Source organism: Danio rerio, chromosome 8, assembly GCF_052040795.2.
Source record: "Danio rerio strain M-AB ecotype USA chromosome 8, GRCz13ab, whole genome shotgun sequence".
Taxonomy (NCBI): Eukaryota; Metazoa; Chordata; class Actinopteri; order Cypriniformes; family Danionidae; genus Danio; species Danio rerio.
In genome coordinates, this window is record NC_141028.1 from 48420898 (window position 1) to 48443740 (window position 22843).

Consider the following 22843-nt stretch of genomic DNA (forward strand, 5'->3'; position numbering starts at 1 on the left):
CAAGGGGGCTAATAATTCTGACTTCAACGGTATACATACAGTATAAATATAATAACAACGTAATCTAACAAAATACTGTATTAGTGGTGCACTGTGGTACGGTAGGATTTTAAATCATAATAAAAAAAATAAAAGAAAATAAATAATAAGTGCCTGTCCTTTGTGTCCAGAATGGGATGCTCTAAAACTAAAATGCGCTTATGCACTTGCATTAACAGAACTGGTTTATACAGTTAGCATGTCTAAAATGCTTTGTAAGTGATGCAACTATGATAAGAAATAAATATTTTGGGTTAGTAAGGGGATGCAGATTAGAAGGTGACAAAAATAGAACTTAATAAAACTTAATAATAAAACGATATTTATCCATAGTGCACACTTTAAAAATAAAAAACTGGACTAATTTTAGCACAATATGAGCAAGAAATGAGGCTAACAACTAAATAAATGATACAAAAATGAGTAATTTAATAATTCAATTAATAATAATAAGTTTTTTTCTCTCTTTTCAGAACTGCTTCTCAATCTAATCCAAATCTGATTCATCTAACAATTTCTTTGTTTTTTGTTTTTGTTAGTTTTTTTTTTGTAGAGAATAAGGAGCCATCTCTCCAACTCCATAGTTAAGTAAGCTAATTACTTTAAAATTTTACTTTAGAATTAAAAAAAAAAATTAAAGTGACATAAAGAAGCGATCTCTGTTTGATTTATCAGTGAAAAGGAAGCAAGTGTACATCTACAGAGGCCTCACCATGGTCATGTGAACATACATCGTACAAAACAATACTTACAAATTACGGGAAAAGAAACAACTTCATAAATCAATGAGCTATAAACACTATAATTGCATCTATGAAAGCAAAAGGATAAGGAAAAGCAAAAGTCAATCTTGACCAATAACATTCTAAAACATCTGACTGTCTTTTGTTTGCATTTGTCTTGTAGTGTTGTGATATGTGTAGTTAGACTGCAATGTGGAAAGTCAAATAAAGTAGGCTTACCCACAGCCACCAACAGCAGGAAGGACAGAAGTGGTAAGCCATCTTTCTATAAAGCAAATCTTTATATTTTACGCAAAAGAGTGCCTCGAAGCATATCTATCTGACCATAGACAGATCTGAATGCTCATTACTTCTCTACCTCACTCTGTGTCTCTGTAAGTAACCTGTGCCAATGAGCCCACGATGATGTAAAAGTGACTCTATCGGTGACCAATACTGAGAAAAGATGAGAGTGAGTGAGAGAGATAGAGAGAGAGAGAGACTTCCTCTACAAAAGCCATATGTATACACCCACATCCCTCATAACAAGAACAAACCCAAACATTATATTTCTAGTTTCCATTTCAATGGTTTCCATTTCAAACTAAGTTAAAGCTGTAATATTCCCATCAGATTAGCAGTATTTTACAGCTTGTGAATCATAAAAAAATATGCTGTAATACTTCATTTATACAGCAGATGGCGATGTGTATTAACTCAAAGGCTCTGTAAAAAGACAACAAGCCTTATGGAACAAATTAATCACTGGAAAATCTTTCTTCACTCTGAAAGCGTCAATAAACTCACACAAACTATCAAATTCTCTGTTCATTAAAGCAATCTTAAATCCTTTAACTCGGGGGTCAACAAACTTGTTCCTGGAGGGCTGATTTCATGCAGATTTTAGCTCCAACCCTAATTAAACACACCTGAACAAGCTAATCAAGGTCGTTCTAGGTATACTTGACACCCAGGCAGGTGTGTTGGGGCAAGTTGGAGCTAAACCGTGCAGGGACACTGGCCCTCCTGGACCGAGATTGGTGACCCCTGCTTTAACTCGATGTTTCTTTAAATCGTTATTTTGTCTGCACGTATGCCCACATTCAAATTCTCCATACATTTCCTCTTGTCCACACGCTTATGATCTGCTTTACATTGATTTGCTGCTCACGGTCTTACCCACTACTAGCTACTTTGATATGTTACAAAAATGCTCTGCCATTACACAGTAACTTTAAGGCACTCCTTCTTTCTGTCATCAGACTGCATTCCTGCACCACCCTCTCAATCACAAGCTTGAGTTACCTTCTGTCCAAAAAAACCATACATATAAATAGAAAACAAAAAGTAGACATTAGACTTTAATGACTCTCAGCCAAAATGACTGTCAATATGCTTATACAGTCATCAAATACAAGCATACATTATTAGTCAAGCACTGCATGCCAGAAAGAGTCAGATGACAGCTGTTATTCACATTGCTGAGGAACTTCTCCAACATCTGGTGCTTAAAAGCTGGTGACATCATTAGAAGCAAAGCACTTTCTCCATCTTTGGTTTTGTACACTTTCCGTTAGAACATGGTGAAGAACTCTTATGTAATATGCTTGCTGGACCATGTCTCTAGTATGCCTGGGTCATACCCTTTATACTTTTCAGCTTTTTTGAATATAATCTATTATGTCTGACTATTCATCACTTTGCCGTAGGTTAAAGAAATGGTGATTCAAATACTAAACCCAAATAATAATCTATAATCAAAGCATGCTTTTTCTTACCGATCTTTCTCCATCTCTTTCTTTGTGTGCACTGCGACTTCTGCGAGTTCTCACATGGGCAACCGGACCATCGGCAGAGCTTTCTGTTGGGGCAGATCTTCGACACATACTCCTTGAACGTTTCTACACAAACACACAGATAAAAAGTCAAGTTTCCTCTGTGTATTCATGTGATAAAGAATGCAACATGACAGGAAAATAATTTGCTAAACCCAATAGTTGGGTGGTTCTGCATCAAACTGACCAGTGTCAGGTGGTGTATAGAGTTTCTTCCTCACCTGCTGTACTTTGTCCCTGTGTGAGGTACGGTTCTCTCTCTGTCCCTGGGAAGCCAGCTCCCAGTTTGGAGTCCATATAGGATCAGAAACAGACAGGGCTGAGGCTTGACTTCTGGGTCTTGAAGTTTCTTTTCTAGATAATGGTGTTGGGGGAGAAGAAACTGAATCTCCAATTGACCCTACATTTAAAGGTACTGAGGTCCAGCATCTCTCTGGAGCCAGTATAGGTGCTGCACTGGGTCCAAGATTTGGTTGTGCAGTCATCATAGGGGTTTGAATTTGAACCATGGGTGGTGCAAGAGTGGAATACTGTACAGGAGTAAAGATTGGACCCATGGAAGAGGTTGAACTGGGCGCCAAAATGTTACTTAAACCTCTATCCTCTGGCCGCAAAAATTGTTGCTCAAAACCACCTGGTCTGGTGCTAATTGGCCTTCTGGATCCCTCCATGGGTGATACCCAAAGAGGTTCATCTACAGTCAACTCTGTTTCAGAATGAGCCCAAACACTGGTTTGATCAGGTGGCAAAGCTGAGATGGATTGCTGAGCGCCAAAGGCCCAATCTGAGGTGTCAATTAATGAGTGAGGTTGTGGCCTAGGTTTTTCTGTAGCATATGCGTTTGACATAGGTTGGGTTTGGTGCAGAACTTGGGGTTGCAGAGGTGGAGGGAGTTGAGTTCTCATACGTTCTGTTGGGGAGGGCTGGAAGTAAGTCTGGGACTGAGGGTAGAACTGGGGATGAGGAGGAAACTGAACTTGAGATGCTGCTTGAGAATGGAGAATGTTCGTTTGCGTGGCCTGAGGACGAGCTTGTGTCATGGAACCACCTATTCCAGACTCTACACTTACAAATCCAGTTAGAGGGAAGATATTAGATTGGGCTTGGCTCTTAAACGAGTCAATGTCTAATATACCTGGTTTGTAAATTTCATCAGGACGAAGTGTGGGCTGCTTCCATCGAGCAGTGGGGCTGTTATCATGACTGTCCCGAGCAGTCCTAACACCCAGAGACACAGCATCCAGATCTAAAACTTTGGGTCGTAGTGGAGATGTAGGCTTTGCCATCTCTTGTTCCATCTCTTTCCGGTGTTCTGTTCCTTTGTGCCATTCAACCTGATGTTGTTTTTCATCCCGTTCTTTTTTTGATCTTTGTCTCACTTGGTCTTGCTGGAGTGGCCTTTCCCGTATTCTCTGTGACTCAAAATCAAGAAGCTGTTGTTTCTCAAGCTCCTTGATCCTCTCAAGTTCCTCTAGTTCTTTCTTCGCCTCCCTCTCCTCTGCTTTTTGTCGAGTCCATCTCTCAATATCCAGGTCCATCTGCTTCTGTCTTTCAAATTCTTTCTGCTTTTCAATCTCCTTCTGTCTTTCAATCTCACGCTGTCTCTCCAATTCTCGTTGCCTTTCAAGTTCCCTTTGCCTGTCCAATTCTTTCTGCCTTTCTAAGTGTCTCTGTTTTTCCCTTTCCTGCTCTTTTTGTTTCTCCAGCTCTCGCTGCCTCTGCAATTCTCGCTGTCTTTCGATCTCCTTTTGCCTCTCTATCTCTCTTTGTTTTTCCAGTTCTCTTTGTTTTTGTCTTTCAATTTCCCTCTGTCTCTCCAACTCCAGCTGTCTCTCCCTTTCTTTCTCAATCTCCTTCTGTTTTTCAAATTCTCTAAGCCTAAGCCTCTCTTGCTCAAGCATTCTCTCTTTTTCCCGCTCAAACTCTTTTTGCCGTTGCCTCTCAAACTCTCTCTGCTGTTCAAGTTCTCTTTCTGCAGCCTTCATTCGCTCATATTCAATTTGCTTCAGTTTCTGACGTTCAATTTCTCTTTGTCTCTCTATCTGTCTCTGTCTCTCCCTCTCTTGCTCTCTCTGTCTTTCCAACTCCTTTTGCCTTTCTTTTTCTTTCTGTATTTCAGCCTCCCTCCTTTTCTCTCTTTCAATTTTGCTTTGTTTCTCTATCTCCAAGTCTCGTTGTCTCTTCATTTCTCGCTGCCTTTCTAACTCTTTTTCTTTTTCAATTTCTGCTATCATTTGTCTGTCTATTTCAAATCCTTCCCTAACTGCTTTCTGCCGTTCCCTTTCTTGTAATTTGGTATCTGTTATTGGTCCTGCTTCATTTTTATTCTCCAGCGAATCCCTCTGCATTGCTGCATCTAATGAAGGATTTCTTCTAAATGGAGCAATTGAAATCTGTGGACTCCACTGCCCTGACCTAATAGCGAAGTCATCAAATGGAACCTCATGATTTATGCCACTGGCCTCTTCACCCACTTCTCTGTGTATACCTCTCCTGAAGACTGCTTCCTCCTGCACTCGCTCACCTTGATAAACAGGCTCCTGAATCTGACCAGTCAGAGCAAAGTAAGTGGCTCTAGGTTTGTTCGTCTGGTCTTCTGCATCTAGCATCTTAGGCCTTTTGGGTGCTGCAACTTCCTCTCGTTCCCTTTCCATGTCTCTTTGTGCTTCTGACCATTTCTTCCTTTCTGCTTTGCTCTCTTTCTCTTCTTCCTCGAGTGCTGCTGCTGCAGCAATGTGCAATTCCGTTTGTCTCCTTATTTCTTCTTCCATATTTTTTACCATCTCTTTCTGTCGCTCCCTCTCAGCTTCAAACTCTATATCCGTCTCTGTGGCATTCCATTTCTGTAGTGCCCCAACTCTGAGGTAACGTGGCATGGTTGCATCATCCTTCAGATAATTAGTAATCTCATGGGTAGGTTTTCCCTTTTCCACTTGAGGAGCTGATCGCCGTGAACGTAGGGTAAGTGCTCTGTCCTCAAGTTGAGCAGTTGGCAAAGCCTCACTTACAGCACGACTCTCTCCAGACAAAGCCACAGTGTCAAAGACATGCTCCACACGTACAGGGCTAGAAGGAGAAACTTGTTCTCTATAGGTCGCTTTGACCAAGCTACCAGGATCATCATCTTCAGAAGCATTAAAGGCACTGTCTTGAATCCGCAAAGAGTGGTTTCGTCTGGGCATGGGTTTAATTGTGCTTTCCCGGTGTGCTCTAGGGCCTTGTAAAGGGTTATCCTCCATCACTTGAACATTGTGCCTTTCCACCACATTCTCAAACATGGACGCTCGTACTGTTTGGACTCCATCATTGCCAAAAGTGGACAGTGTAGGCAAGTCCTGAACACTTGTTGATACTTTCTTGACCTCCTGTCTGTTGAATTGTCCTTCAGTTGTAGAGAAATCAAACTTGAAAAGAAAAAAATATGTTTTACATTTTTTACTTAATTTTATTTGCCATACCTCTTGTGCAGCAAAAACTTAAGCTTTTCTATTCATTTGCCGATTCCCTTCTTTATCTCGGGTTATGTAGTTTCATGAGTAAGCAACAACCAAGAGCTTAGATTGATTTTCAGTCAGACAAAGTGAGCTCTGTCTACAACGGTGATCTTTAAAAGAAGTAGCCTTTAACAACCCCCAAGTGTAATTATAGCTTTCACTGACAGGTATGACATTTAAAGGTAACAATTTCTTTGCTATGTTATGAGCTATCATTACAGTAAAGGCTGTGTACAGAATGCCTATTACAAGATTGATTTTGAGTCAAATTTAGAGAGGCAATGAAACATGTTTATAATGCAAAAGGCATAGTTGAACACAGAAAGAATCTGATATACCCATATGTGATTAGAAAGAGATTTTCAAATTTTTCAAAATATAAAACTGGTGTTCAAATTTATATTAAAGTACAAAATAATGAAATGGAAACAAATGTTTTAGAGATTGTATTGGGAAGGGTTTGCTAACAGTACTAAAAATTTAAAGTAAACATTAAGAGTACTTGAAAAGGGAGAAGAGCATGACAAGTGTGACCGAGATCACTGAAATGGGATATACATGCTCTTTGTCAAAGCTCATAAGGAAGGGTGGGGCACGAAGGGGCCATAATCAAAGCCTCCTCTTCCCTCTCACAAACAAACCTTTCCCACCCCTCTTCCCTCCAAAGCATGCATGTTTCATAATCACAATATGACTAATGCCACAGCTCGGGTTACACATCTTTGGAGTGCCGCACCTTCAGTGACATCAGGTGTTTGACCTCATTTGTTATTCCTCTCTCCCTCAGAATGAAATCCTTACATTTATTATTTCAAAATACCAAGCAATGTTTGTTTTGGGGCTGCAAGCAGCAGTAAGCCATTTACTGTCCTAAATTTCATAACAAATGGCCAATTTCTACATTTATTGTCATAATAAGTGGCATATCGAATAACTTAATTAAGGTAAGAACACAAAAAACAAGGCTCTTAAAATTTAAAAGAGCTATATGAAACGCTAGGTGTGCCATGCTGCTCCCTAAAAATATTATGCAGTATGATTAATGGTAGTGATCACAATTCCATACCTTTTTGTTTAGATCTTCAACCTGCTGGGGGCCTTTGGACTCACTGGAATTAGGGCCTTCGAGCTCTGTTTGAAATCTGCAAAAATTAGGGTAATTAGAAAAAAATAGGTCTTGTCAAAATGAATCATGATGAAAACAAATCAAAATTGTAATGTTCATAGCACCTCGGCACATAATATACATTTTTGCATACTGTGGCAAAGAGTTTGCCCATGGAATGATAATCAGCATCAGGGTTTACCGCTAAAATTTTACCAGTATCCCCAGCAGCAAATAACTATGCACCTCAAAAGCTACTGGTCAGCCCAAGATTCAGACATTTAAAAGAAGTGACCACAATGCAGTGACACAGTGAAATGTTTAAGGGTGCTTTCACACCTACACTTTTGTTTTGGAACGTATCTCGTTTGCCCAGTTAGCGCGGTTCGATTGGCATATGTGAACAGGGCAAAGTAATCGCTCCGAGATCGCTTGAATGAGGTGGTCTCGGCTCGATTGAAACGAACCCTGGAGCGGTTTGATTGCAGTGAGAAAGCGATCCAATCCGAGCGCGGTTATATCACAGTGTTTCATGGATATGTAATAGGCTTAAGGCTATATGAAGAGAGAATTATGAGTAGGGCAGGAAGTTTCGCGAGTCTCCGGATGCCCGCAAACGAGTGTTGATCTTCCGGTAATCTTGCGTCTCCCTCCCGGTCCTCAAATAGGCATCGTCGCGCATCCTTCTCACCCCTCCCCACTGCATCTCTCCTCAGACACGTCACGCGCGCACCCTGTTAATCACCACCAAACCACCACCTCTCCTGACAGCTTAGCGGGACGCTGCAAAATAAACCCTGACACTGACCAAGGAGAGTTTACTCGCACGTGACTTGTTTTAGCTCTTTTGGTCCGTTTAGAAACTTTGCAGTCTGAAAGCGAACCGCTCCAAGAGCAAAGAGCAACAATGTAACATTTGTAATCTCTGTTTTGGAACAACTGAATCGATTCACAGGTGTGAAAACACCCTAAGGAAGGTTATAATACCATGAATTTTAAAATAGCACTTGCATATATTTTCAGTATTACATGACAGAGGTCTGCATAAAATACTCAGGTATATACACTTTTAGGTCACACTTTATTTTAATGGTCTGTTTGTTGAATTTAAGTTACATTGCATACATGCCAACTAAATCTCATTAGATTATAAGTAGACTGTTGACATGTACTTACCAAGTTGCTTATAGTAAGTCAAATGGACCACCAAAATAAAGTGTTACCCACTTTTACAAAAAAAAAAAGGGTAAACAAAATAATAACATTTACAATGCATTTTGATGCATAAGAGCTAAAATACTACCTAAGTGTACAAGTAAAAAAAGAAAAACAGAGAGTTCCAAAGACATTAATTTGATTCTGGCCAAAACCTCTTGAATGTTACAAATTCTTAAAGACATATGTCAAACGGTAAAGGCATTGTTCTGAGCTACAGCATCAACATAGCAGACCTCTACAATGAATGTTGAAAATCCACTGGGCCTTACTTTTTAGTGCGGTCAGATATTGGGTTCCGTGGCTTATATTGTGGCTTCTGGGGTTGTGACAGTGTAGTAGGTACTTCATCGTTCAATTCTTTGACTCGCTGTTTTACTCCCATTGCTCCATCAGTTTCAGAGAGAGACAGCCCAGGTGAAAGAGGTTCCGTCCCTGACATATCTGCACGCACAGCTGAGAAGGATGAGGAAGAAGAGTCCAAGAGCAGGCTGATGCGTCTCTTTATAATGCTACCTCCTGTATCCTCAGCTTTAGGGTCCTTTCCGGAGTCCTCATCTTTCAGATTTATCTTCTGAGTCCTATTCTCTGGTAAAGAGGCCTTTTTTAGCCTTTCCACCCCATCACCACCATATTTATTCTCTTGAGGTACAACTCTAACATCCTCTGGTGTTTCAGGAGTGTTTTCTTTCCCATCCTCGTGGGCTGCTCGACGGTTTAGGGAAAGACCAATTGACTCAAACTTTGAGGTAAGGTCAGATGAAAGGGGTCGTGCTTTTCCCCAACGAGGAGCAGGTGTAGGGGGTATAACCTGAGGCTCAGACTGTGCAGAGTTTTGAAGAAACACAGCTGAAACTGGTCTTGGTCTGGAACCTTTAGTTTGGGGCCGAAGAACAGTTGGAGAGTTTTCATCCTTGGCACCAGTCTCCTCTTTACAGTCCTCATAATTGAGTCCAATCTCTGATAAGAAACCTAATGATTTAGCACGAGTGATTGAAGGGCCAGACTGCTTTTTCCGAGATAAAAATGGCCATTCAGCACCAGGAGTGGAGGCATGACTATCGGTTTTGTTTCCAAAACTTGTTCTTCTTAGCATGGCTCCAGAATAAGAGGTTCTAGACTTGTCGGAATCCACAGAGGCAATAGTAGGTGCTGGTTTAAAGGGTTGTGCCACAAGTTTGTTTGTTTGTCCGCTGGGCTTGGGGCCCATTTTAGAGGCAGATGGCAGACTAGGTTTACTGGCTGGCTGAGGTTTAGGTGTGCTGGGTAGGTCTGGCTTGTAGGAAACTGGTCGAGTGGACTCAGACCTAGGTTTTGGATGTGGTTTGGGAGCAAGAATGGGGCGTATAGAAGGATTTTTTTCCACAGTGTATGGTTTCGGAGTAAGTCTGGGCTTGGGGCCCAGGACAGGTTTGCTAGGCTCCGAAACATTAATAAGTGGCCCCTGGGGGGCACCTGAACTCTCCATTAAGCTCGTGGTGCTAGAGTCTATGAGAGCACTAAGGTGCAGACGACTCCCGACCACACATGGCCGCCCAGTATCAACCTCAACCTGGGCAGCCATTGGACCACCTGAAACAATTAAAAACATAAAAATTAATTTATTTAGATAATAATCACTTCTATGAATAATTTAACATGAGTGTGATCAAATCTCTAGATAGTGAAGAGTCTGTAGGCTGTTGGTTTGTAGAACGTAGCCTGACACTGTATGGTAGTCAAGTGAATCATTTCCTGACAGCCTTTGTTTGTTGCCAAATCCTTTTCTCATAATGTGCATACAGTTAAGCTCTGCTCAACACTGCCTCACTGTCAACAGTCAGTCTTCAGTACAAATCACAGGCTCTCACTAAAACAGTTTGCCTTATTGAACCTCATCACTGCCAGTGCAAATCCTCCTTTAGGTTGGCAGGACAAGTCTATATTCAATTGAACCCACTGGCCAATTTTAGCAGGATTTAACATCCACCATGCAAAATGGATCTCAGTGCTATGATTTTATACTGCGGAACAAATCAGTGTTCTCAGAAATGTTGTTCTGATGGGGTGTGTCTATGAACCCAAAGAAAAATGCTCTCTAACCCTCTCCTTCTCTCCTGCTATGGACTTTGCCTTGGCACATCGAGCGCTTTACTGACACATCATTAATCATGCTGTGAGAGTGCATGTGTACGGGTGTATTAAATCAGCATGATTGGACATTGCCCAGGAGGGAGGGATCAATTTGCTGAATTAAGAGTCCAGACTGAGACCAAATCTGTGCGTAGAATCCTGGTACTACAGGCAAATACAAAAGGAATTCACAGGAGGATCCAGAGAGCCATATTTGCTAATGCAATACACATGTAGATCTGGAAGCCGCATGCTAATACAAACACGTGTTCACGCTTAGACACACAGACTTTTGCAAAGCACAATCACTCGCATTTTACACTGTTAAAAATAAGTGTCAATAATAACCTTCACGTCTGTATGTGCACATGCATTTCACATGCTTTCCCACGCAGTTATTAAATTGTGCTTTGTCTGCAATTTCCCCAACACCACAACAATAACTCACCTGCCTGGCTGTCAACCGTCTGCAGTGGAGCCCTGGTTTCTGTGGTAACCGCAGAGTGATGTCATATCATGGAGAGGAGGCGGAGCCAGACTCTGTTGCAGGGAATACAGCATGGTCAGACACCGTTACTACTGCACAATTAAGGTATCAGACAATGTCCTTTGTGATTTTGAACCCTACACGAGGACTTTTTAAGGCACAGAACACTCTTAACACACTTGAGCCTGCATCTGAAACCTAAACATTATTTTCCAACATGCAAATTAGACCTGATCAGTCTCTTTTACAAACAAATGAGTACTCAGAAAACACCAAGATTCTTGTTTTGAACATTTACCAGCATGACTGACCTACATCTACAGATTACTAAACAAACCAACACATCTGATATGTCCGCTAGTGAAATCCTAGCTGTGTGGTTGCGAAAGGGGGACAGAAGTAGTGACATGGAAGGAAGGGGACAGCAAACCGATCAGGAGAAAGAACGACAGCAAAGGAAGGAAAGGAGGAGGATCCTGATCAGAGTGCATGAACTGGTATGCAGTCCTTGTTAACAGGAAACGCCTCTGCAGCTGGAATGTTTAATATCTACAGCTTCAAAACCAGTGTTTAGGGAAGTTAATTCTGGCATCCCGTAGAGACACATTTACACACAAACATGATCTAGTTTGAAACATTCAAACAAATCTTTGTAGATTTTTTTTACTATTATTATTAAAGTGACTTGTTTTACATAAATCTTTTAATATTTCTCGGTAACAGCAAACTTTACAATAATTACAACAATACTAAAAAAAGACTTTTCTTTATCACAACAAAATTAATAAATTAATTACACTCATTTCACAGTGCACAAATCAAATATCGGGAGGGTGGAATTGATAGTTAATAATGTAGCAATTCAAATGTGATAACTCCATATCACTTTATTTTGATTCATAATTATAATTTATTAATATGTTTTTGATTTTGGTGACATGGCACAGAAAATTTTTTTTACATTCTTAATATATTATTAATTTCCCCTTACTTTATAACAAAACTAGAATTAAATTTCAATTAAATCAATACATATGGCTTAATGAAACCCATCTGATTTTGTAATACATTTAAAAGTAATTATTTAGTAATTATTCTCATTTCATTGTCTAAGACTTATTATTATTATTATTATTATTATTATTATTATTATTAATATTATTATTATTATTATTATTATTATTATTATTATTATTATTATTATTATTATTATTATTATTACTACATTAATACAATTACTTAGTTACTTAATTTTATTTTTTTCAGAACTTATGTCCAGCATGTCCAGTTAATCATGAAACCCATTTAATTTAACAGCAACTCTTAAAAGTATAACATAAATTACATTTTAGAAACCTTGTGAAATAAGGTTTAAGGTAAATAAAAAATGTCCCCCTTAAATTCTGTTATTTATTATGTTAAAATTAAAATAAGAAAAAAATAAAGTTGTATATTATTTTTATTTTTATTATTATTACTATTCTTTTACAAAGTAAATTCTACTGTATATATGGAGTCCATATAGGGTCATATATACTTACAAAATAAAAGTTTTGTAAACAAAAAAATCAAGTATTGAGCAATAAATAAATAAATAAATGCAAATCTCCAAAAATCGCAAAGCAAAAATGTATTTTTAAGATTTTTTTTGGTAACAAAAATTAGAAACTGCAAAGGAAAAATTAAGTTTTGAGAATAAAAGAAATTTGCGAACAAAAAAAAACTGCATATAAAAATCAAGCAGAGGAAAAAAAAATTAAATATTTGCATATATTCAGCCTGAGTTTTCAATGCTGTTTTCACTTTGCACTTCATGTTTCTGCACATCACTTTGTAGCCCTGATTTGACAAAGGGGCGGAGTCAAAGGAACTTTGGCATTTACAGCAGGCCCGGACTGCCTCCATTTAAGCGACATCATCATCTGGAGACACAGTATTGCCGAGGTGGTCTTGCACAGCTCCGAAGGTCCGGGTCTGCCATAAACGCCCAAGTTTCTTTGACTGTCAAATCAGGGCCACAAAGTGAAACATGCAGAAACGTGAAGTGCAAAGTGAAAACAGCATCGCAAACTCACAGTTGACTAAAAAGCTAATCAAAATGAGCATTGCAATTGACTGGATGTTTTTTGAAAGGCAATGCTAGCTAGCTAGCTATTTATTTATTTATTTTGCTCAATACTACATTTTATGTTCGCAAAACTTTCTTTTATTTTAGATTATTTTTAGATGTCCTAGAGTGACAGAGCTAAAAACAAACTTTTAAAAACTGGATTTTGACCAGTTGTTGTTCCATTAATATTCAGACAAAAATGTTGTTATTTAATAAAATACTAGTCCACATCAAAATGTTATTAAATGAGGATAATTGCATTTTCTATTGATCCAAAAAAATGACAATTTCCATGACATTTCTGAGTAATTTATTTTTGATGACCTAATTTCAACATTCCTTCAGCATTTTCTGCATTACAAAATATAAAAATAAAAAAATAAATAAAAAAATTCACACAAATCACCTGGTGATGGACTACAGTTACTTTTTTGTAAATGTAATGCGAGTTACTTTTTAAGTTTAATAAATGAGCTTCATAAAAAATTAATTGCTGAGTTAAAATTAGTCAATGAATCACACAGCCAATGACAGAATGTGTTCATTATTTTGAATGCATCGAAGAAAAGAAAAAGGGGATTGTCTCAATGGGCAGTGATTTTACTTAAGACAAATAGTACAAGTGTAGCAAACACATTGCTTTAAACTTTCTATAATCTGTATATATGGCATGTATGGCTCTGGGGTCAGGACGTTCTCAGATAGCATTATCCTTAAATATTTATTTGATGTGTTTTTTAAAGGTATATGAAGGATTTCTAATTGCAGAGCTCTATTAAAAATAAAGAAAAAGAAAATAAGTCCTGATAGAAAACAAGCCTAAGCCATGTAATAAAAAGTAATGCAAAAGCAACTCAAAAGTAATGCATTACTTACCATAACATAAACGTAACACAACTAGTTACTTTTTTGGGGAGTAACTCAATATTGTAATGCATAACATTTCCTAGCACTGATACATCAACAAACCTACATTAACCAAAAACTTAAGCACTGGCTAAGAACAGAATATTTAGCCAACACAAACGATTTTACTATTTTTATACAGCACTCAACTTAAAGTCTGTCTAAAACTTCCCTAACAAGTAGAAACTATGGTCTCAAAATTTATCCTGACCTTTGCCATCGAACCAATTGCAATCAAAAAAAAAAAAGTCCAGCACCTTAACTTGATCTTGAAACATAAACCAAGGCTGTAAAAATCAGTCAATCAAATCTGAGATCAGCTTTCAGTGGAAAGTTAAACAAGAAAAGCATCCTCAGGCATTGCGTTAACTGTCCACAAAAAATGTGTCAATTACCAAGTGTCATTTAAAAAGAAGCAGCCAGAGTTCCTGTGAAGATCAGATCGTGTGATGAGATGAGAGACTCCGCTGGATGTTAAACGTGCTCTTCAACTAGGGGTGACACAATAAGAGTAAACAGGTTCACACACAGATGCTGTGTGTAACAATCAAATGAGGTTTACTGTTCTTTAAAACCATAAAGATTTAATAGCTTTATAAGCCCAGTACAGAGAGATAACAAAGACAATTTTACAAGAAATATTCTTGAGGGTTATTTACATTTACACATCTAATAACAGCCAGAAATAAAGCAGGCTAAGCTGTACTGCATTACTATATTTTAGCATTTTTGGGAAATCATGCTGGATAATACATAATAAATTAAATTACTTTAGGAAATTGTAAACATTGTAGCATTCATTTAAGCGGTGTATTTTATTTTTTATGTGTAAGAATCTAAAGAGTAAGTTAAAGGTCACATGAAATTAAAGTAAAAGCCTTTATATGATAGTATCAGTCTTAGTTTTAAGGATATCTATTAGCAAGTGTGCTCCAACACAGTGACAAAACTCAAGTTTAGAAAATACAAAACTGATATAAACTTGAAAGCTTGTAATTTGTCACCTCCGCCTAAATGGATCAACGATTTTTTCATATCACCTCATCCTTAGGCTTCTCATCAAATCTTGACCAATCAAACGCTCTCTAATATCTGATATGCCCCGCCCCCTTCAAGACGCTTTTCACTGGCAGAGCTGAGATAAAAACGTAACACCAAAGGCTGTTTTTTTTTAAAGGGGAGGAGCTACTCCATGTCACAGCCTCTCTTCATATTTCAATTGCGATTACGTCAAGCATCGAATACATTTTTTTTTTCATTTTTCAAAGCACTTCACGAGACGTTTTATGTAAATATATCCTTTTAGCTAATATTTTTCTACCGAGACTACAGTAAATTTGACCATTTAAGTGAAATATAAGTGCTAAAATTATAATCAATGTCAGATTGATTGAAGACTAGAGTTGTTAAAGATGTGATATTTCAGCATGATCTCACGAAGAAAAGTAACTATTTTACGTTCAGTCATATGAAAATGCATGATTTTAAAAAGGAGGCATGGCACCCAATCCCGCCCCTAAACCGTCATTGGGGGATGAGCAAATTGTACTAAATTGCATGAATTCATACGAAATACCTACTAAATCAAAAAGTTACGAATTGCCGTGAGATCATGTCAAATATTTCAACACTGACAGTGAGTTTGGGGCCATATTTTTGTGCCTCCTGTCACATTGAGTAACATTCATTTTATTTAGTGTTATTAAAGTATTACAACCTACACATGAATGTTAAATAATTTCAAATGACCCATCTATTCGAGTAATCTAATCTGATTATGGAAAAAATCATAACCATGATTATTTAGGGCTAGGCGGTATTACGGGTTCTGGAGATATATCGATATTATTTCCAAACACGATCCGGTATTATCCAATATTGTTTATATCGATATGGTTTGAGGCCACACGTGCGCATTCTGCATGAACAGACCACTCCAAGGTAGCACGCGAACTACACTTGCACAAATGTTCGCATGCGAAAATGAATGATTCACTTCATGAGTCGTACAAAAGATTTGTTCAAAATGAACGAATCGTTCAAGAATGACCCATCACTGACGCGACATTTACTGGTGTGACTCCCCGGACAAATCTGACTACCCCTCGCGTGAACACACGTCACACGGTGCCTGCAGATGTCACAGCGGTTTATCAGAAACCTTTTATCGATTATTTCTTCCGCAATTGACAGCAAAAAACGAACACAGAAGCCTTGTCAAATTGACAAGCAGCACCTGAATGTGTTCAAAAGAATTAAAAGTGCCAAAATGGAACAAATTTATACCGCATTTCGAAAGTGAAACCACTTCATATTCACTGATTATAAGTTCAGTGTTTATTACAGTATGGTCTCTTCACATTTTTGCTATAACACATTTAGCTTTGCGTTGATCTGTTATAATGATCAGCATTTCATCACAGTACTCTGAAACTATATCGTTACTTCTCATATTTATAATTTATTCGTTTTCATCTCCTTATTTAATATTTCGTAAAGCAAGTTTAGTCAAAACAAAAGAAAAAAAGTGTAGGATTTTTTACAATGAGTATAAGACTTATCTTTAGATATCTTCGACGTTAGCACTGTTTATTAATTTTGCACAATACATACATGTAAATGTGTAACTAAAAACATATACAGCTGATTTAATTGTTGTGTATAAATCACACAACTGTGGTTTACAAGATTACTTACATTATATTTTTTGTGCCACTGTTTATTTGTAAACAGAGAGGGAAACCCCTGTATTTGAATTATATTTTACTCAAAAATGGTTAATAATGTTTTAATAAAGGCTTTAACTCTCAAGTAACCATAATTGTAATCACGATTATTCAAAACGATTATTAGTTAATCAGTTATTCGCCCTTGTGTGAATTGTTTATATAAAAGTTTCCTAAATTCTGTTTAACAGAGGACTTTTATATTTTTTTACAGTATTTCCCATAATATTTTTTTCTTCTGAAGAAAGTCTTATTTGTTTTATTTCGGCTAGAATAAAAGCAGGTTTAAATATTTTTTAAAACCTATTTTAATAGCTCAATATTATTAGCCCGCTTAAGCAATATATATTTTTGATTGTCTGCAGAAGATCCTACTGTTATACAATGACTTGCCTAATTACACTAATTAAGCCTTTGGATGTCACTTTAAGCTGAATACAAGTCTCTTGAAAAATATTTAGTAAAATATAATGTACTGTCATCAGAGCAAAGATAAACAAAATCAGTTATTAGAAATGAGTTATTAAATCTGTTATGTTTAAATGGTTTAAGCATCTTCACTGTAAGAAAAAAACTTTAGCTACAAAAGTGCTTCAGTAAAGAGCAGTGGGGGATTTTCTTCATTTGTTGTTTGACTAATGACAAAAATTGCGCGTTGTCACTTTAAGAATAGTGCGGCTCTGATATGGTTTCTCTTACGCATGTCTTTTGATTCTCAGCTTGTTTGTTTATTACACAAACGAGGGTTAATATTAATAACCCCATAACACCGCGCTCTGACACAAATGTGCATGTATGATTGTGTGTGATGTGTGTGTGCTCTGCTCATCTCCGAGCCTGTCCGAGGCTAAGCTCACACATCAGCATGTGCTCTTTTGCGCTTTTAAAAACATGAATGATGCGCATCCCGTTTTGCAAAAGTTACATTACAGTACATGCTTTTAGTCATTTTCATGTGGAACTGAGCTTTGCAGAGCAACAAATGTGTACAACTAGAAAGGGGACAGTATATGATGGAATAATCGTTTATCTCGATTTATAGTTTTAAATAATTGTTAGAAGCCAAAATCAAATCGAAACCGGATTTTCTATTAACTGCACAGCCCTACCATTTATGGGAAAATACCGGATATATATTGCATATCGTCATTCCTTCTAAAAGTACTGAGATATGATATTTTGCCCATATTGTTCAGCCCTAATATTGGTCATAATTTTAATCATGATTACTTAAAACAATTATCAGTGGGATATAGGACCAAAATTTCACACATATTCACAATACTTAATACAAAAGTAGAATGGCAAAAACTAACAAAAATTTTAACAATTATGGGAAAAACAATAAATACAATAGAACAAAAATATACAAATGACACAAACCCTGCTTTAAGCATCTTCACTGGAAGAATTCAACTTGAAGTGTTTCTTAATAAAGCTACAAAAGACCTTCAGTCAAGAGCAGTAAGTGATTTTGTACTTGTCTTAAGTTGTTTGATCAATAATGACAGTGATTGATTAAGAATATAGTGTGCTGTCATTTAAAGAGCTGCATAGATCCGTTTATGTTTTTACTTTCCGATTCATTCTCAACTTTTTATGTTCGGTTATTTCTTCATAACAAATGGGGGTTAATCTGAGCATTCACTAACCGCTGCGTTTTGACCAATTTTTTGGATATATTTGACCATTTAAGGCTGATTTATCCTTCTGCGTCAAACGCCGGCATATGCTACGCCGCTGACGCATAGCCCTTCGCCGTGGCTGTCGGCGTCACTGACGTGCACCTCTCAAAAAATGTAACTACACGTTGCAACAACGTGTAGCGCAAGCTCTGCGATTGGTCGGCTTGGTAGCGCTGACGAGTCTGGGCAGGACCGAGAGCCTCGCGCAAATGGCGCGAGCGATTGTTTACAAGTGTGGAGTCCTGTGAAGAAGCTCCGGATGGAAAGTTTTGTTTTGTGTTTACCTCATGGTTAAAGTTGTTGCACGTCCGCCGGTTCCTGCCTCAAAATGAGCGAGTTTGAGTCACTTGTACAACCAGGAAGTGTTCAGGAAAAGCAAAACAGCAGCGAAGAAACTCAACACAGAGGAACATTTACACCTCACTGCCAACTAGCGTTTCAGAAGTGTTAATGCAGACCAACAGAGAAAGCGCGCAGAAGCATAAATGCACAGCTGCGCACGTTACCTGCGCCGTGAGTTACGCCGGTCACTTGACGTAGAAGTATAAACCAGGCTTTAGACGCTCACCTTAAGATGCCATTAGATGCGCTCTGAGGCTCAGTGCACACACATAACAGCATGCATTCTCTTTCACGCTTTTAAAAACAAGAATGAATCCCATGCTGCAAAAGACACGTTACAGTACATGCTTTTATTATTTTCATGTGAAACTGAGCTTTGCAAAGGAACAAATGCGTAGCTTCTGGAAAGGGGGCAGGATATGATGCTTTATCCCAATTAATGTTTTTTTCATAATCGTTAAAAGCCAAAATCGAAATTGAAGCTGAATTTCCACTAATTGCACAGCTCTAGCATAAACCAGCATTTCAATTTGACCTATGCGTCCTAAAGTGACAGTAGCCTAAAGGTGCCTTCACATTTGGTTCAATTACCTGGACCGTACCCAAGTTCGATTGTCCCCACTTAACACCTCCTCAGTTGGTTTGTGTTCGCACTGTCTTTTTTCCTTCTGTACCCCTGGTACGCTTGCATCATCAAGCTCCTGTTTTGTTTACGGCCGTTACTAGGTGACAGTCACGAATACAAGTGCCGAAATGGAAAGATGTCCGCCCATCGCGGTCATTCAGCTTTTACTGAAGCTTTTGGTTTTGGACATGCAGAAAGCGACTCACGTCAATCTGCCGCAAAAAATATTATAAGAACATCACACAGTGTCTCTCTGCAGAAGCTGTTTTTGGAAGAGACAAGCAGACATCACTGTGTATCACTGTTTGCCCTGGCTCAGTCCTGCGCGTCACCAAGGTACGAAACATGACACATACATACATGCATACATATGTACGTACACACATAAACACATACACACACAAACACACACACATACATACACACACTCGCACGTACGCGCACACATGCAAGCATATGCGCACACACACACGCATGCGCGCACACACATGAAATAACGTTATGAAAACGCTAGTTTGTTGTACAGTTAGAGGTTCACTTCTGTTATTTGGTACGATTGCATTCACATCATAAGTGAACCGTACCAGTGTTTGCATGAACCTTACCCCAGACCACCTCTTTCAGCCAGACTCGGGTACAGTTCACAGGTGCGCACCCGAGTTCAGAAGACACATTCACACAAGCTAAACGTACCATACTATGATGTCAACTGAACCCGGGTGCGGATCAAAATTTGCTAGTGTGAAAGCACCCTAAATAACAATTTTCGGCCAGCTAAATAAAAATGTTCTGGTTGTTTTAAACAATAAAATACAGAGAGAAATATCACTGTTAAGGCTGATTTTTACTTCTGCGGCAAACGCACGTGTATGCTCAGGCGTAGCCTATGCGTGGACACATAGCCCTCGCTGAAGCTGGCGTGCACCTCTCAAAAACGGTAACTACACGTCGCAATGACGCGTATCGAAAACTTTGTGATTAGTTGGCTTAGTAGTGATGACAAGTGTGGGCGGAGGTGAGAGCCCCACGAGCAAGATGGAGCGATTGTTTACAAGTGTCAAGTCCCATGAAGGAGCTCCAGATGGAGACTGTTGTTTTCTGTTTACCTTATGATTAAAACACAGGAACATGAACACATCACTGCCAGCTAGTGTTTCAGAAGTGTTATAGCTCTGCAAATACAAACACCATGCAGAAGTATAAATTGCATGCACCGTGGGTCACGCCGATCACTCGACACAGAAGTATAAACCAGGCTTTAAAGAAATAGTTAACCCATCTTTTACTCATCCTTGTTAAACACAAAAGAATATATTTTAAAGAATGAGTTTGAGGCTACATGTCCGTGCCTCCTGTCACATTGAGTAACATTCATTTTATTCAGTGCTATTACAGTATTACAGTCCAAGTCTATGTTACACAGACAAATTTGTTAAATTATTTCAAATGACCCATCTTTGCGAGTAATGTAAGCACAATAGGTTGTGCCTTAAGCGTAAACTAGCATTTCTATTTGACCTACACCAGGGTTTTTCAAAGTCTAAGACAGTGGGCCTCCCTTTTGACACAACTTATCCATTGGCGCCCCCCTCCTCCCAAACACGCACGCACGCACGCGCACACATACACACACACACACACACACACACACACACACACACACACACACACATACATATACATATACATACATATATATATATATATATATATATATATATATATATATATATATATATATATATATATATATATATATATAGTATATATAAAGACACAGACATATGCCAGACTGTTAACTCACTTTTATCATCATTTGCATGAAAGTCCAATTATTTACAGAGTAATAACAAGTATTTTAATATAACGTTTTTAAAACTAGGATGATGGTTCAATATAAATAGAACTGTCCATCCCAGTCAAAACAGTGGAAGTTTAGCGGGTCTCATGCTGTCATTAGCCAAAATATTTTGACAAACCACACATAAAGGTCGTGGTTGATCAGCTGGTCCTGTCCACGTAAATCTTAAACTCAAATACTGATCATCATATCGTCGTCTTTTGGGTTTAAGCCCTGAACTTGAAGGCTTTTGTGGCGAGGGGGCGTGGCCGAGCGCCGTGGGAACGGAGTGAGGCCAACGCGTAAGCACCTGCCTCAGATCCCCCCCCAGGGGAGGCGCGCCTCACACTTTGAAAACCCCTGACCTACACGTTATCTCTTAAAGTAACAGTAGCCTAAATAAACCATATTCTGCCTACCAATTTTAAACAACAGAATGCAGAGAGAAAGATCACTGTTAAAGGAATTTCTTCTGTTGAACACAAGAGAAGATATTTTAAAGAATGAGTTCAAGGCTTTATGTCTGTGCCTCCTGTCACATTGGGTAACATTAATTTTATTCAGTGCTCTTAGAGTATTATTATATTATATTCAGCCCACAGATGAATTTGTTAAATTATTTCAAATGACTTGTCTTTGTGAGTAGTCTAAGCACAATTGGTTATGTCTTAAGTCAGCATAAACTAGCATTTCTATTTGACCTACACGTTATCTCTTAAAGTGACAGTAGCCTAAATAAACCAATTTCTGTCTACCAATTTTAAACAACAGAATACAGAGAGAAAGATCACTGTTAAAGGAATAGTTAAACCATCATTTACTCATCTTTTACTTGTTACTAGTTTTTCTTTTTTCTGGTGAACACAAGAGAAGATATTTTGAAGAATGAGTGCCTCCTGTCACACTGAGTAACATTTATTTTATTCAGTGCTGTTAGAGTATTACAGCCAAGTAGGGCTCGGCGATTTTTCAGATTTTTTTCGATTAATTCGAATTTACGTTTTAAGACGATTTAATTTTTAATTAAATCGAGAAATCTCGATTTTTAAAAAAATATATATTTTGTCCATTATAATAGCACCTATGCGCTTTGGTTCACTCTCTGTATGAAGCAGGAAGCACACCAGAAGCGCCTCTCGGCGACGCGACGCACAGCACCACGCAGCGCCATGGATTTTAGAATTCTAAACAGGTTTCTATACACACACCGGCACCGCCCAGCCACGATACACGAAGCAGTTCTCATTTCAGCCGCGCCACAGAGCGCCATCTGATTAGTTTCATGTTAAATATCATGCGAATGTGCGCGTTTGGTGTGTGATAGTTTAAACTGTCAAGTCCGCGCCGTGTCGCGGCACTTCTGGTGTGCGTGAAGTCATGTAGGATTTTACTTGTTGCACGTCTGTGTGGATTGTCAAGACATTCCCTCATCAAGTCGATAAACTCGATCTCAACATGTATGAAGGACGTAAAAGCCTGCCATGTGAAAAACCGCGCCGATCTTTTGGTTTGAACACGAGCAGAGGTGAGGGCCTGTAGGAGTGAAAATGAAAGTACCCGCCCCCCTGACGTCATTTAGCGGACCTAGTTGAAAACCAGA

At 38.4% G+C, this 22843-nt stretch overlaps 1 protein-coding gene across 1 annotated transcript in view; it reads right to left on the reverse strand.

Annotated features, from left to right (window-relative positions):
• si:ch73-138n13.1 overlaps positions 1–22843 on the reverse strand; it is a 70067-nt gene that overhangs the window by 42681 nt on the left and 4543 nt on the right. The window contains exons 2-6 of the mRNA XM_087265243.1: positions 10971–11062; positions 8683–9982; positions 7157–7232; positions 2818–6000; positions 2540–2662 (exon numbers count right to left, since the gene is read on the reverse strand). Coding sequence (XP_087121369.1) covers positions 2540–2662; positions 2818–6000; positions 7157–7232; positions 8683–9974 — 4674 coding nt within the window. The 5' untranslated portion in view covers positions 9975–9982; positions 10971–11062. The remainder of the gene's footprint in view (positions 1–2539; positions 2663–2817; positions 6001–7156; positions 7233–8682; positions 9983–10970; positions 11063–22843) is intronic.